General features: G+C 34.3%; 3 protein-coding genes across 3 annotated transcripts; 1 reads left to right on the plus strand and 2 right to left on the minus strand.

Moving 5' to 3' along the window:
• The first annotated feature begins 2226 nt into the window (after window positions 1-2226).
• LOC111394058 (protein DMP2-like) lies at window positions 2227-3119 on the plus strand. The gene has a single exon (XM_023019838.1). It carries the CDS (start codon window positions 2240-2242, stop codon window positions 2786-2788), a length of 549 nt encoding a protein of 182 aa, XP_022875606.1. The 5' UTR covers window positions 2227-2239; the 3' UTR covers window positions 2789-3119.
• Window positions 3120-5370: 2251 nt separating this feature from the next.
• LOC111393415 lies at window positions 5371-10043 on the minus strand. The gene is made up of 5 exons (XM_023018941.1): window positions 9956-10043; window positions 6979-7903; window positions 6215-6422; window positions 5991-6120; window positions 5371-5786 (listed from the first exon to the last, which is right to left on the minus strand). The coding sequence occupies exons 2-5, from the start codon at window positions 7848-7850 to the stop codon at window positions 5527-5529; spliced, it is 1470 nt and encodes a 489-aa protein (XP_022874709.1). The 5' UTR covers window positions 7851-7903; window positions 9956-10043; the 3' UTR covers window positions 5371-5526.
• A 275-nt stretch (window positions 10044-10318) lies between these two features.
• On the minus strand, window positions 10319-12940 carry LOC111392909. Its single transcript, XM_023018323.1, has 5 exons — window positions 12903-12940; window positions 12665-12791; window positions 10734-10792; window positions 10591-10639; window positions 10319-10510 (listed from the first exon to the last, which is right to left on the minus strand). The coding sequence occupies exons 1-5, from the start codon at window positions 12938-12940 to the stop codon at window positions 10319-10321; spliced, it is 465 nt and encodes a 154-aa protein (XP_022874091.1).
• Between the last annotated feature and the right edge of the window lie 2669 nt (window positions 12941-15609).

The raw sequence follows: 15609 nt of genomic DNA on the forward strand, positions 1-15609 counted from the left end.
CCCTAAAGGTTCCAAGGCGTTGGCGACCAAATCTCACACTTACACATTAATAATCAGATGATTGTCGCATCACATTATGAATATCATTATGTGCAAGTAGGATTTTCCATATATAATTACTGTTAAGATGAAATATTAGTGTAATATAAGTGTCATGAGTTTCTTTTAAAAGAATTATCATCTTTTTGCTGACTCAATCTATGTGCAATGGAAGAAAAACCTGCACGTAGACGCTACTCTATGTAATGGTTTGAGGTCATAACATTTGACCCTGAAAACAATAATTAATTTCTTGAATAAACAGAAATTTGGATAATTATATGTCGTGCGGTTAAGTTGAACAGATTACTTGTGAAATGAGTTTGGTAATATTAAATTAGGTTTAGTGTTAATCATTACTGTTCATGTTCTTTCGACGCTATGGATGAAATTGTATATAGTTGTTATGTTGCTCATGGTCATCGTTTGAGAATGATACTCACTCAATATATTTGGCATGTGCAATTCACTTCGTCGCCACATCTACAATTGCATAATTCAACGAATGCCGAGCACTTTAGTCACTAAATTAATATTGTGTTAACTACATGATCCATTTTTTTGTTATGGAGTTGAATTTGTCACAACCTCTACTTCTATGAGAGTTTAACAAGAAACATAATTATTTAATAACTTCCAAGAGCGTTGAACAAGGAAGATATTTGTTATATTAAATTTAAGTTTGCTACCTGAATCAATATTTGTTATTCTGTTCAATTCTAAAGCTATCCGTCTATATATATCTACCGTTGAAAACCTAATTGTTTAACATATGAGTTAGGGATAATTTCTCTTTAGAATCCTTAAAGCTCATAAAAACTCTCAGTTTCATCCTTCAAATAAAAATTCTTCCATTACATTTTCCAAAGTTTTAATTTGTATTTAGTTGGGATGGAACCTATCAACGATTTTTACTTTTTATTTGTGTCACACTCGTTTAGATGCATATGTCGATAGACTGGTTTATAGAACTATTCTCAATCGTCAACAATGTAATCTTATTGGAGAAAGATGCCATTAATTTAGGGTTTGTTTGAGTCTGACTTTTTGGGAGAATATATTTCGTAATAGAGATTTTTTGAGAATGTGTTGTTAGACTTTTGAATTTACGTGTAAAATTATTTTATAAAAATAAGTGGTTGAAAATGAGTTTGAGAAAAAAATGAATTTCTAAAAAATGTGGCTTAGTTATGTATAGTGTGGATCAATTACGAAAATTCATATTGTCCTTTCGATATTTTTTTCCCCCAAGATTTTGATAAATTTTGGAACTAATGAGTAGGGGTTTGAACTTGAGAGACTAAAGTGATGAAATATGCAGACATCGAAAATTTTGAAGAACTTGGAGCCTGTAGAAACAATAAAATGTAAGAGCAAGGCATAGTAATCAATGTGACTTTTAATTATGAATAAAGCCACTTAATTAGACTTAAAAACAAGGAGGGAAGAGACGGACTGATGTATTAGAAAATTATTGGGCGTTTTTGTTTTAATTTTTCAAACTATTCAATCATGTTTAGATAAGTGTCCATTTGGATTTAAATTTGGATGTGTATCATGATTGTTTAATTATTCATTGGGAAATTTATATAGCAAATGTTCCAAACCATCGGATCTCAACTCTTAGAGACCAAATATTTTTAATAGAAGTGCACTCAAATGACCTCTAAACGATTTCTATCCAAATTAATTGCTTTATAAATGTATTGATATGAATTAACAAACATAATCACATTGGATAAGAATCCATAGCTTTCAATTATCAAGAAAATCATCATTGTCTTAATGTAAACGTTTCTAAATTTGGAATGAAATTAGAATAATATTATTTAACCTAACTGGAGTTATAGCAACAGTCTATATGGCGTTAATGTGACATTAAATGGTAGATTAAATGAATATTTCATTTTACTTATCATTTAATGTCAAATTAGCGCTACATAGAATAAGGTTATAATCTCATTGGGCTAAATAGCATTACTCATGAAATTAACCTCACAACTTAACAACATTTTCAATCCTTAAGGTCGGAAAGCCACCATCCTGAGAGTAAAAGCATATAAATAAAACTTCCTGCTTGTCTATATCATCCCATTTTAACGTAGAAGCAACCTCCTCTCCTCCACCCCCTATAAATCCCATAAACTTCTTGCATTAATCCACTGCACAAACACAAAAAAGAAAGAAAGAAAGAAAGAAAATGTCTAATTCAAACCAAACCATGTCACAGAAAACATTGACAGGCATTGGCAACCTCATTAGACTCCTCCCAACAGGCACAGTTTTCATGTTTCAATTCCTCAATCCTGTCTTAACCAACAATGGCCAATGCCACACCATAAATAAGTATTTATCGGGGATTCTTGTCATCGTCTCTGCGTTTTCATGTTGTTTTGCCTCATTTACTGATAGCTATGAAGATACTACAGGAATCAGTCATTATGGCATTGCAACAAATAAGGGCCTTTGGCCTAATTCATCCTCTCAGGACTTGTCATCTTATAGGCTTAGATTTGGGGACTTTGTTCATGCTTTCTTTTCTCTTATTGCTTTTTCTGTTGTGGCTTTGTTAGACCGTAATACAGTGGAATGTTTCCATCCATCTTCCGAGTCTACACAGAAGGCTTTGCTCATGGCGTTGCCACCGGTTATGGGGGCGGTTTCTGGCTCGATATTCGTGATGTTTCAGAACACCCGCCATGGTATTGGTTACCCTTCAAGTTCAAGTTCAAGTTCTGCTAAATCTTAGCCACATGGAAGGGGAGATTGTGCTAATACTTAGTTCGATTGTGCTACATGCACATAATGATTTAATGGTTTACATACACATGATTTGGTGATATATGATTGGGTTAGAATTTCTTCAATAAAAAAAGAAAAAGAAATAGCTCATTATATTTTTAACACCTCATCTGCATGTAAATCATTATATAACTTTATTGTATAAGTAGCATTATTTAACATATTTATGCACTTCGATATGTGAAATAACTGTTTTGAAGGTTTGTTGTATTTATTGTGTCATACGAGGAATGCATAAAGAAAAAGGGATGTATGGAGATTCCCTTTTTAAAGTGTGACTTATGAATGATGTGTTATGTTGTAGTGTGCAATTCTCATCATTTGACAATGTTTGATGGCATATTAGGACTTCAAATGGAAAATTTTGATATTTCCAAGTATACTAAGACTCCATTCCATTTTGAGATAGGCCACTAATGTCAATAATCTAATAAGTTGTCTAATAGTGGTTTGTAGAACCATTTCTTCCACCTCGAAGGATGGAACTGTTAGATCGTGAAGCTTTTGAGGGTTGAACCCTACATAGAGAGTGTTGATCATGAGTGGTGGAGTCAAAATGGGCAAATTAGTTCAACCGCGCAGACCAAATTGGGGGCTTGGTTCAGCCGTAAATTGGCGTAATCGAAACTGGTTTAATAGGCGGTCCAAGCCTACACAAAACTACCTTTTAAGTTTTGCAATCAAATTGACTCTACGAGCCGTCAATCTGAACCATCTAGGTCCAAGTTGAATCGGTTTTTTCTAAAAAAAATATAAAATAACTTTGTGAGGAAAAAAAAAATAATAATAAGGAAGAGTAAGAACACATGGTAAAGGCGGTCTACATGAATCGAAGAGCCAATAGTTATGTCATGACTATTACTCGCGGACGGGCCTCACCGAATGAGGATCGAGTCAACTGAGAGAATTTCATGCCCATGATACGATAAGGTTAGACTTTATTCAATTCTATTCTTATTTTACATTAGAAATTACAGTCCAAGTAAAAGCTACTACCGTTAATACACCTTGAAGAAAGATTGGGGGAGGTGTGCAATAACTTCTAATTCAGTTTACTCTACCCATTTCTCTGATCTCATCAAAAAGTTCTCCCGGTTATCTAAAAGTTTTGCTCACCTATCAAATAATTCAAACTTATAGCCTAATACTAGTGAAGGCACGCGCGTTGCACGTGTAGTGGGTGATGTAGTGTAAGTAATAATGTTATAATTTACTAATCAATTGAGTTTGATTTAAGAGTCATATGCATAATGCCTTGTTAGTAAACAGCCAGAGGTGACAAAATCACCTCTTTTATATGTAGTTAGATAAGAACCATACTTTAAAATATTTTCAATTCTATCAACCTTGTAGAATTTAAAAAAAAAAAAATACGTAAAAAATCAGGTCATAAATCAATATTATATTTCTTAAATAAATAAATAAATAAATAAATAAATATATATAGAATAAATTGACTTAAACGAATGATTATTAAAAGATAATTGAGTATATTCTCTGTCATCTTATCATATCCTAAAAAAAGTCAATTACTTACCCTTCTTCCATGACGTTCTCAAATTGCTTAATCTTGAAACAGAAAATTGATTATCAACGTGACTTCATTTTTCAAGAATTGATTAAGAATTTTGCCACAATTTGTTTCATTATTTCGCCACAATTTCTTCAACAATTTTCCATTGAATATTGTCGAAGCCGAAAATAGATCAATCGTTTATTGGAAGTTATTTTTGGTCATGACATCGACCACCATTTTTTATTAGAACCTTATTGACTTGGAAATTTAACCATGTTAATTCACCTATTTGTCAAGCTCTGATGAACCTTATTGATAAATTTTTAGGGGCATTTGCAAAAAAGTCCAATTTTACATGTCACTTGAAAAATGTCCACTTTTGATAATGTTAGCAAAAATGGCCAAATATAATACCAAATTCTCTATTTTACTCTTAATGAAAAGAATAAATAATTGTATATTGCACATGTCAAATTACAATTAATGTTAGACACAGAAATGTCGAGAACAACATTTAAAGTGTAGAGAAATGTCATTTTCAAAATAAAATATCATTCTAGACATTTAATATGTTGATAACAACGTTTGAAATGACGAGAACATTTAATTATTGTGATTTAACATGTGTACTTTTGAAATGTAAACGGATTCAAATATCGTTCTCGACGTTTCACATTTTAACGTATGGAAGTTACTTAGAGGTACCCTCGTCCAAATAATTGCAAAAATGGACATTGAAAATTTTGGGATATTTTTGCAAATGACTATGTCAAAATGGACATTTTTTGTAATTTCCTCAATTTTTTATTAGGTATAGAATCTGATGTCCTACTGTATAAAGATTTTTTAGGCCATGTGAAGGAGTAAGAATTTTTTTTGTAGTGTTTTTCTACAAAAAATTAGGAGAGAACAAAAGTAGAAAATAACTTCTTATAATTGACAACTAATGCTATTAGTAAATTCTACACTTATAGTCCAAATGACTCGAAAAGTAATAACGAAAATAGCTAACCTTTACAGCTAATACAGTTGGAACCAATGAAACATGTGTACGTAACTTCCACATTGAAAATTGAAACTTGCAATAATGCAATCCACTCCTCAATACTGTAAACAAGTCAAGGTATACAATTTTCTATGTAAAATATACACACACACACACATACACTTCAGGAGTTTAATCCCCAAATACCTCTTGTAGAACAAGAATTTCTAATTTTTTTGACTCTTTGATTTAGCTTTTTCCATCCCCTTTTAATTTTTCGAGTATTGTCAACTACTCTCACTACATCTGCTTTTACTATGTGATGATCAGAAGTGCCTTTCGATGAAATCACAGAGTAGGATCCAGGAACAAACTTGTATGGTAGGCCCGGTGAACCCAAAATGTAATCAACTCGAGTTCCATACTTGCATGTCCCCTGTACATCTAAATCCGAGAAACAAAATACATTACTAGGATTCATAAGGAGTTTGTCCAACTCAAATTTAAAGACAAGATTAGATCATGCTATGCTTGGTAAGGTGAATTAGACAACATTGAACAATATGATGAAAAATATAAATCTTATTTATTGTACTGTCCAATATGGTTTAGTATTGCATACCAAACAAAACACAAGAAGTCTTGTACCTTGGCCTTTGGCGATCATAACCACTGGTTCACATTCCCCTGGAAAATCTTTAGCATCGGTATACTCTTTTTCCTTCAAGAGCTTCGTCACTTCAGTTCTTGGCGTTGGCTTTCCTAGATCCTCGTAGTACTGTTCGGATGATAACATGAAAGATTATTAACTTTACTTGCTGAATTACTTCATGAAATCAGATGGTGGAAGAAGATAAATTCAAATGATTTACCTTCACAATGTGCATCCACCTCTCTAAGGAATAATCTGACGCATCAAGAGAGTTGATGCCTCCTGCTAAAATATGGGGATGATCATTTGATTGGATTATTGCATTAATCTGTTTCATCCTCCAGTTTTCGTCTAAGTGATCGAGTTGGGTGCAGTAGAAGTTTAGTTCCCCCGTCCACGGCACATCAATTGTGGCTTTAATCACATTCCTGCATGAAAGAACAAAATTTCGTCATCACTGCTCACCCATAAGCAGTGATGTGGCATTTAGATGGCTTTAATTGATTTACCGTCTTAATTGTCATCTTAGATGTACATTTAAGATGGCAAATCAATTGATGCCACATCACAGATCAATAATTGAAATTTAAACCACGACATCAAAAGGGATGGGCTATTGAACACAGGATCAGTAAATAACATGTTTCAGAATCTGAGAACCGTGCTTTTAAGGTCAGGAGGTCTATAAGATGAATGAATTGGAAATGAAGATTGCTCAGATGAACATGCAGTCGTACTAAAATGGATAAGATAAAAATCGAGAATTTGAGCTAATGAAAGGAGTTGGCATCGATTGAGGATGAATTAAAGAAATGACGACTTCTTGTATCAGTAATTGCAAGCGGGCACATAACACGTATAAGCTGGAGCCTTAGGTTACATATGATTTCTAAAAACCGTGCTAGTTTGAATGCGATAAGCGAAACATAATAAAAAGAGAGTTTTAAACCTCCCAAGAGTACTGGAGAAAATGTTAAAATTCACCTGAAATCTTTATCATCGCAGATTTTTTGAACCTTCCATTTCTTAATAGGCCATTTTGAAAGAACAGCATTGCCATACTCAGGAGCCCAGCTCTCAGCAAACACATAATTCATCCCCAAGGCACGAGCCAGGTCGGATAACGGCTTCATATCTTTTTCTTCCTCAGCCTTCACATCTTGTAAAGCCAATATATCAGCATCGACTTCTTTGAGCACATCAAATATGGTTCGACTTCCATTCAAACTCGTGTCGTTGATCCAGTTTGCCACAGGGAAGCATATGGGAGACCTCATGTGAGCCAGGATATTGTTGTTGAAACTAAAATTTGTCGATGAATCTTCATTAACATTAAGAACCTTATTCTGTGCTAATGATATCTCATTTTCAGGAAGATTTATCGAAACTTTTGGTCTTGATTTAGTGAGTTTGTTCTCACTTTCAGAACCATCAGTCATGGGGTGAAGTGGAGATTGTTTGAGTATGCCCTTGGGATGACCATTCGCAGGCTTCAAAGGATTCCCAAATTTCGAATAATCCTCCTCTTCATGAAAGAAAACAACTGATTTCTCAACCTTAGGAGTAGCAGGTGCGAGGGAGAATAAGGCCGCATTGAAAGAAGCAAGTCGAATAGGCCTCTGTAAAGAGGTGCCACTCACTTGGCGAATATTTTTTTGGGTTGCTGATTTTATGTAGGATTTTTTTCTAGTCTGTCTTTTAGAATTCAGATTACCAAGCCTTCTGATTACAAGTTTAGGCCTCGGACGACGCCATATCAGACGCTGTATCTTCGAGCAAAGGCGTCGAAATCTCCGGCTGAGAACGCACAACATCTGTTTGGTGCATGAAAGTTGTAAATGCTCTTTTGATGGCATGATTGGCTTCTAAAATTCCAATAAAAATGAGTGATCCATTTTTCTGCTGGTCACTGAAATAATATATAAAGACACGAGCTTTACAAAAATGTTGACAATATGATATATAGACAAAGAAAACATCCCAACTGCTCCAAAGACTGAGGTCGACATTGACTATGAAGAGCATTATTGATCACCATGACAACCTAATACACCAACTCCCACCTATGAAACCAGGACTTTTCGTCACCCGTAATGGAATTATAGGTGTCAATATGACCGCCCTACACTTCAGGCTCTAGGGGCGGGCAGTCTACAACACAGCAAGTCAATGAGCCTTGCTTGGTCGTGGCCGGTACATTTTGACACCTCTCTAATGGAATCCAGAATATAAAACCAGGGAAAGAAGCAAGTTTTCAAGGAGTCGCTGACACTATAATAATATAAATGTCCTCGTAAATTTGTGTATCCATCAGAATGGAATACTGGAACCCCATAAATTAAATGAAGAAAAGGCTGACTATGTACGAAACTGTGAAATGTTCATGCAAAACATTATTCCTTTGACTGGATCCAGAGTGTAAAGGGATTTAAAAAACGGTATCCACCCAATGGAGAAATAGAATTGTTAAGCTTTAACCCCGGCCGGAGGTGTAGCCATATAAAGAGGGCCACCCCTACCTAGCCAGACTCGAATTTTTCTCTCTGTCCATGCCATAGGCCTCGGGTTCCAACAGTTCTTTTCATTACTTTCGGTTCATATACTCGGAAATTTTTAAAAATGAAATGAAAAGGGCCCATCCCCAAAGAAAAACACACACACGGTAATATAGTACTAATTTCAGCAAAGTATAATGGTGTTTTGTGTAGGATAATTGATTTTTGTCTTATATATCAATAATTAGACTGGTTGCAGACGTCACAAATGGTCGATCCTTGGCCATTGAAGATTTTGCTAAATAGACTCAAGGAATCTTGTATTTTTTGGTTTCAATATGCTACCAATCCTCTAAAAATTCAGCAAAAGAGATAGATAATCTCGACTTGATAATCTCGACTAATCAACAATATTTCAAACTTCGACCCAGACATCAATTCAAAAAAATATTTTCAAAGTGGATTAATCTATTTTTACAACCATTGATGACAATCATGGTTGACAATGCATGAGTTGTCAAAAAGTTGTTGATAGCAGAAACAAATTGTTTTTCAAACTAGAAGCGTACTCCCTGTCTCGGCTTGTGGCGTCCCCTATTGCCAATAGGGGGGCGCCACCTGTCTTCAACCCTGTCCCCAAGTCGGGACAGAGGGTTTTATCCTTTAAATTATACAGTGACAGCTTGTCATATGACATATTGTCAACAAAATTGTCATTCATGATTGTACACCAAGCATTATTGTTTAAAGTTGCAAAATAATTTTCAAGAGACTCTTTAAACATGAAATGTTTTCTATTTTAAAGAGCCAACTCTTAAAATCATATTCCAAGACTTTTTAAATTAACATTTTAATTTGGAGAATCAAACTCATTCTCTATAATTAAATACAGTCAAAATGTTTCAATTTTCAAGTGCTACAAGCATAGCATTCTTGATTGCCCTCTCACATGTAAGAGTGGAGTGGGATCCACGATTAAAATAACCACGGTGCCAACATTTTGTAAGAAGGCTGTATATATGTACACGCTTGGTGCTGTACATATATCATTTTCCTACAATTAAAAATAGAGAAAAATTATAAATATTTTTTTAGGGTTGTAAAATTAAGTGTTAAATATAAAAAATACGTTGGAGTGCTTCAAAATTTAAACTCTCTAAATTTATAGATATTCTCCAAATGATAAAATATACTCTTTAAAAATAGAGTCTCTTAGAGTGCTCTATCCAAACTAGGTTCTTGATTCTTTTCAATGAAACCGATCAGACGGGAATTTTAACTACACGGTTAATTAAAAAGCATATCATCAAATGACACAATGACGAGACATTGATTAGACGAAAAATCAGAAATATTGTCTCAACTGTTCAATGCTAAAATAATATCATGAACAGATGATTGGGAGCTTCCTACAACAAAGGTCAACATAGAGAGACGCATCAAACAAAAGGTCAAATGATGCTTACCTACTAAAAAGTATTAATCTAATCCGGCAATCAAGCATCATCTTCATGCATACCTAATTCCAGTGACTGGTAAATTGTTTAGCTACTTTGATTCCTTCAATGACAAGAAAACTAAAATTAATAGGAAAAGACAAGGAACAAATTCAGATTATTCAAAATATAGTTATTTCGCTAACAAAATAAACGTGTAACACCACAAACATTAACATATTTACCAACCGTTCGATAAAATATGATATGTACATACACCCATTTGTGTGTTCTTGTTTCTACCGATTTATCATAGCAGCAAAGTGTTGACGAAAAATTCACATTGTTGTAGAAGTTACGTACCAAACTAAGTAAATTCCTAATTTCTCTTCACTATGAATCGAACAACGCATCCAAAAGATTAGTAGGAGCAGCTTCATCTTTTCCACCCTCATCAAAAAACCCATTTGAAGCATTTTCCTTTTTCAATTTTCGCTCTTCAACAACAGATGCTGCTGTTTCTGTCCAGTAATTTCTCATCATCTGATTAACAGTTATTTCAGCCACAAGAAGCTTGTTGGTCCTCTAGGAGAAGCCTGCCCAAACTGAAGTAAATTTTGAACAAAATATCAACTACACAAAAATAGATAAATGATATGCCATACTTCAGGAAAAAGGATGTTATAAAGCAAGCCACTATTCATCTGTGGAAACCTGTCATTTACATTATTGCCTTAATCTTCATGTTTCTATGTTAAACCACTGACACTGTTACATGGACAAATATCATTAGTTGGCTGAATCTCACAATTCCATGAAAGGTTTTACTCCTAAGAAATTGTTTCTAGAATGTCGCCATATTATACTCTAAAAGTGCGAGTACTTCAAGCATGATAAATAAAAAATAGTTGTATAATGATCTTTCTTTAGATTAGGGATAGAAAATTAGTAGCTGATCAAATTGATTGCCAAACCAGCAACAGTATCAAGTCAATTAAATAGACAACCATACTATCCCCTTCATATCTATTTGACCAAATCACAAGCTCTTGTTAAGGTCTATGTAAGGATTTTAACAGGAATTTATGCGTACTCATGATTTTGTTATGGATCTGTCTCAACTCTAATATATCAATTGACTCTTCCAGTGCAAACCACAGCATCTCAACTAAATTTCACTACGCAACTAAATTAGATAACATCTTACTAATGACAAAGTGTTCTCTTTTTGATTACTCTCATAGTGAGAGTTCCTTCGTATAAATAGGATCTATCGCTATACATGTAAGGAAAGTCAATAAACTCCTACCAATTAAAAGAATATCTTCCGCTACTATACAAGGTATATTCTCCAAATTGCTTGCTGTAAATCAGCTTCCTCAATATGCACATATCCAATTGACATCCCCCACATATCGATGCTTCTTAGTCATCAATTTACTCACTAGAAATATATGGCATTGTCTGGTCATTGCGTTGGTGAATATATCTGCAATTTGAATATCAATAGCTCTATGAGGAAGATAAATAATACTAATGTCGAAGAGAAATAATACATTATGTAACTTATATGAAGAAATCAATTGAAAATTAGCAACATCAAGCAAAAAATATTTCCCCACAGAAAAAAAAGAAAAAAAAAAAAAGCAATATGTTTGAAAGTGGATGTCTTAAAGTTGTCTAAGATGAAATAGATGCTTAAAGTATGAAGAACTGTCATACTAGGATGGGTCCAAGACCTAATGGCTTAAGCTTTTAAATTAAGTGGGTTCATTGCTTATAGAATGAGTGTCATTCTCTTTATTTACGCCCAAAAAATTGGCAATAGAGCCACGGTTGTTGATCTGTAATCAGTCTTCAGTCATTTGCTGTGTACCGTTCTTGGTGTTTGAACATATTTATCAGGATTTGTTAATGAACGCTTTATTTTTTTCCTTTTTAAAGTTCATTGTTATTCACTTCTCCTCGTCGGTTCAGTTGCATCTGCCAGAGTTTGTTGGCATGTTCAAGCTCTTGTTCAACTGAATAGTGTTGGATTTGGTTGGAATAGAAAAATTCACCATATAAGAGGGACTTGCAGACAGATTTGGCAAGACCACCCATTAGGGGAGATTTTTCAGGATAACAGAGCTTTAGTTTTGTCACGTGCCGAATAGAATCAACGATGGAATGACTAATATACTAGAACGGACCCAAAGTCTAATTGCTCAAACTTTTACGAGAAGTTGACGGATGTAGGGCTTGATTCTTCTTGATTGTTCTTGTAGAAGACAATGATTAAATAACATGTATGTGGTCATATCTAATAATTACTTAAGCTTTTAAATAAAGTGGTTCAATACGGTATCATAATAAACAAACTGAATTCATATCAAACCCTTGCCCATATAAATAAATTATCCATCTATTAGAATTAGATTGGAGAAAACAAATCCCATCTACATGTGACCCTATCTAGCAACTTAAACTTTTACATCAGCTCTTAAACATACCATACCATCATACAATACCAGTTCAAAACTCACAAAAGTGCTTTCATTATTGGATTTATTATAACACATAATATTTGAATGCTTATAAGGATACATTAATAAGGTCTATTGCAGCTGAAATTTTCCATTTATATTACAAGACTAAGAGAGCTTGTATACAAGTAATGCAATTTTCTGCCCTCACTTGATCACAAACAAAAAAATCAATTTAAAATTTGGAAAATCATAATCATTATCCTGTATCTACCTCATTGCCAAGAAGGAAAGCAATGCTCTTCCTGAAAGTATTTTCATTCACTGCCACAACATTCTCTGTTATCTCCACACCACATATATCATCAGTCCCTTTCCTAATCAATGCATACATTGCACAACTTGGAAAACATAAATTCAGAGCAAAAACTCACAAGATTGCCATTCCCTATCCATTCTGTAAAGTAAAATTACAGCGTCACTATTTTTTCCGCAAAGAATTAACATTAAACCCGTATACCTTTATGATCCACCCTTGATCCTGCAACATTGTTTTGATTCTAAACTTTTCACAGTGCATTCAAAACTATTGAAAATTCATGAAGTCTGCCTTCAGTATCGATTGAGTTCTATACACCCTAAAGTTTAAAACTATTAACTTGCGAAGCATATTAGCAAAATCGGTATCCTGTCATAATGCATCCTCAAACTGTAACAAAATGAAACTCAGAAAATGTTTATTATGATTATCAACAAGGAAACATTCTTTACAACCCAAGAATTCACTTGTTCATTCTAGTTACCATCTCAAAGTCAATAACTCGCAGGTCCAATTGATAATATATTGAAGGGATAAAAACATTGTGCAAATGTATATGTACTTAAATAAAGTCAAAAAGTATGAGTCTTTCTCTAAAGAGCAACAATCACATATATACTCTCCCGCACATACAAAAAAAGGCGGAGTGGGGGGATAGGGGCACCTTCAAGAAGGAGAGCGCAAGGGACAGGGAGTGAAAGGGACAAAAGCGTAAGTGAGAAATGGATCCGTGGCCGCCGCAGGCGTTGAAGTCGCGGCGGCCGGCGAGAATCAGCTCCGACGCCACGAAGGCTGTGCCATTATCCCCACGTTGTGCACTACAACATAGCTCTCGTGTTTCTTATATTCGCTTTCCATATATAAACTTTAATACGTGATTTCCGGTGGCGGTGGTTTTATGGAACTGAGTGGCGTTTCGATTTCGAAATTTTCTAAATAGCTCCGAGCAAAGTTTGGAAGTTTAAGTAGGACAATTGAATATTTCAATAATCGCCGTTGAAATAAAGATATTTGAACTGTATGTATACACACATATAAATTATGGACGATTTTGACTCTAGTAGATAGTTGGAGGATGATTTTGAAGTCAATTAATAGTTGGAGGATGATTTTGATGTCCATTAATAGTTGGAGGATGATTTTGATATCGATTAATAGTTGGAGGATGATTTTGTTAGGATAATTTTGATGTTAATTAGTTGGAGGATGATTTTGATGTAAACAATTGTTGGAGGATGATTTTGATACTAGACAATAGCTGTAGGATGATTTTGAAGAAAGTCAATAGATGGAGGATGATTTTGATGCTAGCTATTAACTGGAGGTCAAATTTGATGAAAGTCAATAGTTGGAGGATGATTTTAAGGTTAGATAATAATTGGAAGATAATTTTGAAATAAGTTGATAGTTTTAGGACGATTTTGATGCTAGCTAATAGTTTGGGGATTATTTCGACATAAGTTAATAGTTGGAGGATGATTTCGAAACTAAAAATAGTTGGAGGATAATTTTGATGCTAGATAATAGCTGTAGGACGATTTTGGTGCTAGATAATAGTTGAAGGACGATTTTGTTGCTAGGTAAAAGTTGTAGCATTAATTTAACATAAGTTAATAGTTGGAGGATTATTTTGTTACAAGTTAATAGCCAGTGGATGATTTTGACTCAAGTTAATAGTTTGAGGACGATGTTGATGCTAGAGAATAGTTGGTGGATGATTTTGCCGTAAATTCGTAGTTGGAGGATGAGTTTGATGCTAGAGAATAGTTGGAGGATATTTTGACTTAAGTTAATAGTTAGAGGATTATTTTGACATAAGTCAATAGTTTGAGGATGATGTTGATGCTAGATAATGGTTGGTGGATGATTTTGATCTTATTTAATAGTTGGATGATTAGCACAACATAACAATAGTTAAAGGGTGATTTTAGTGTGAATTAGTAGTTGGAGGATGAGTTTGATGCTAGAAAACAGTTTGAGGACAATTTTTTATATAATTAGTAGTTGGGGGATGATTTTGACGTAAACTAGTAGCTGGAGGATATTTTGCTGCTCCGTGATAGGAAAAAGCAAGTTCGCCGTCAATCGTAGTAGCACCATCTACTAAAATTTGTCCATTTTTAATACATTTACCCCGCTGAACCTGGGGTTTTTGATGTATACAAGTATTTTTGTTGGAACGTTGATACATAACTAATGGAATGCTTAGAGTATATCCATTATTTGAGAAAATTATTTTCAGTATTGGTATAAATGGTCTTTCCCTCAAGTTCAAAGAGGGCTTTTTATTCATATATCTATGTCAATAACATCCTTAGATTTAAATTGCAAGCCAAACTCCTTCTGATGCCTTTCCGAACTTCAACGCAACTAGCACTTGTTCACCTTTGTCTAGGGCATACAAACCGCCCATCCTACTTCCGATTGCTAGAATCCATCCTGTCCTCCGGATCCTTGATCCAGAATTTATCCAGTGAGAACTCAAAGATGCAAGAATTTTTCTCATAAGTTTACTAAAAGATATTAGGTTTATATCAAGAACAAACAAACATCCTTTAATTCATAATTTCCTGAACTTGGAGTCAAAGAAGCACACCAACATATATCTTATTGAATCCAAAGTAAGGAATAAGACTTTCGAGATTATGTGCATCGGCTGTCATATGAGCAGACGCACCAGTATCGGTATACTAGTTGGGATCCTGCGAATCAGAGAGAGAGATAGCCGCCAATGCTTGAGGGATATCTTGCCGGGATGTCAAAGATAGACAAATCGACCGAAAAGATAAGGCAGGAGGCTCATTTGGTAGAAGAAGCCAGTTGACTTGCTCCAAATTATGGTATAGTAGGATAATAGCCAATTGGTGCCTTGGCAAAGAGATAATTTCTTCATTCATTTG

This window comes from Olea europaea, chromosome 4 (assembly GCF_002742605.1).
Source record: "Olea europaea var. sylvestris chromosome 4, O_europaea_v1, whole genome shotgun sequence".
In the NCBI taxonomy this organism is placed as follows: Eukaryota; Viridiplantae; Streptophyta; class Magnoliopsida; order Lamiales; family Oleaceae; genus Olea; species Olea europaea.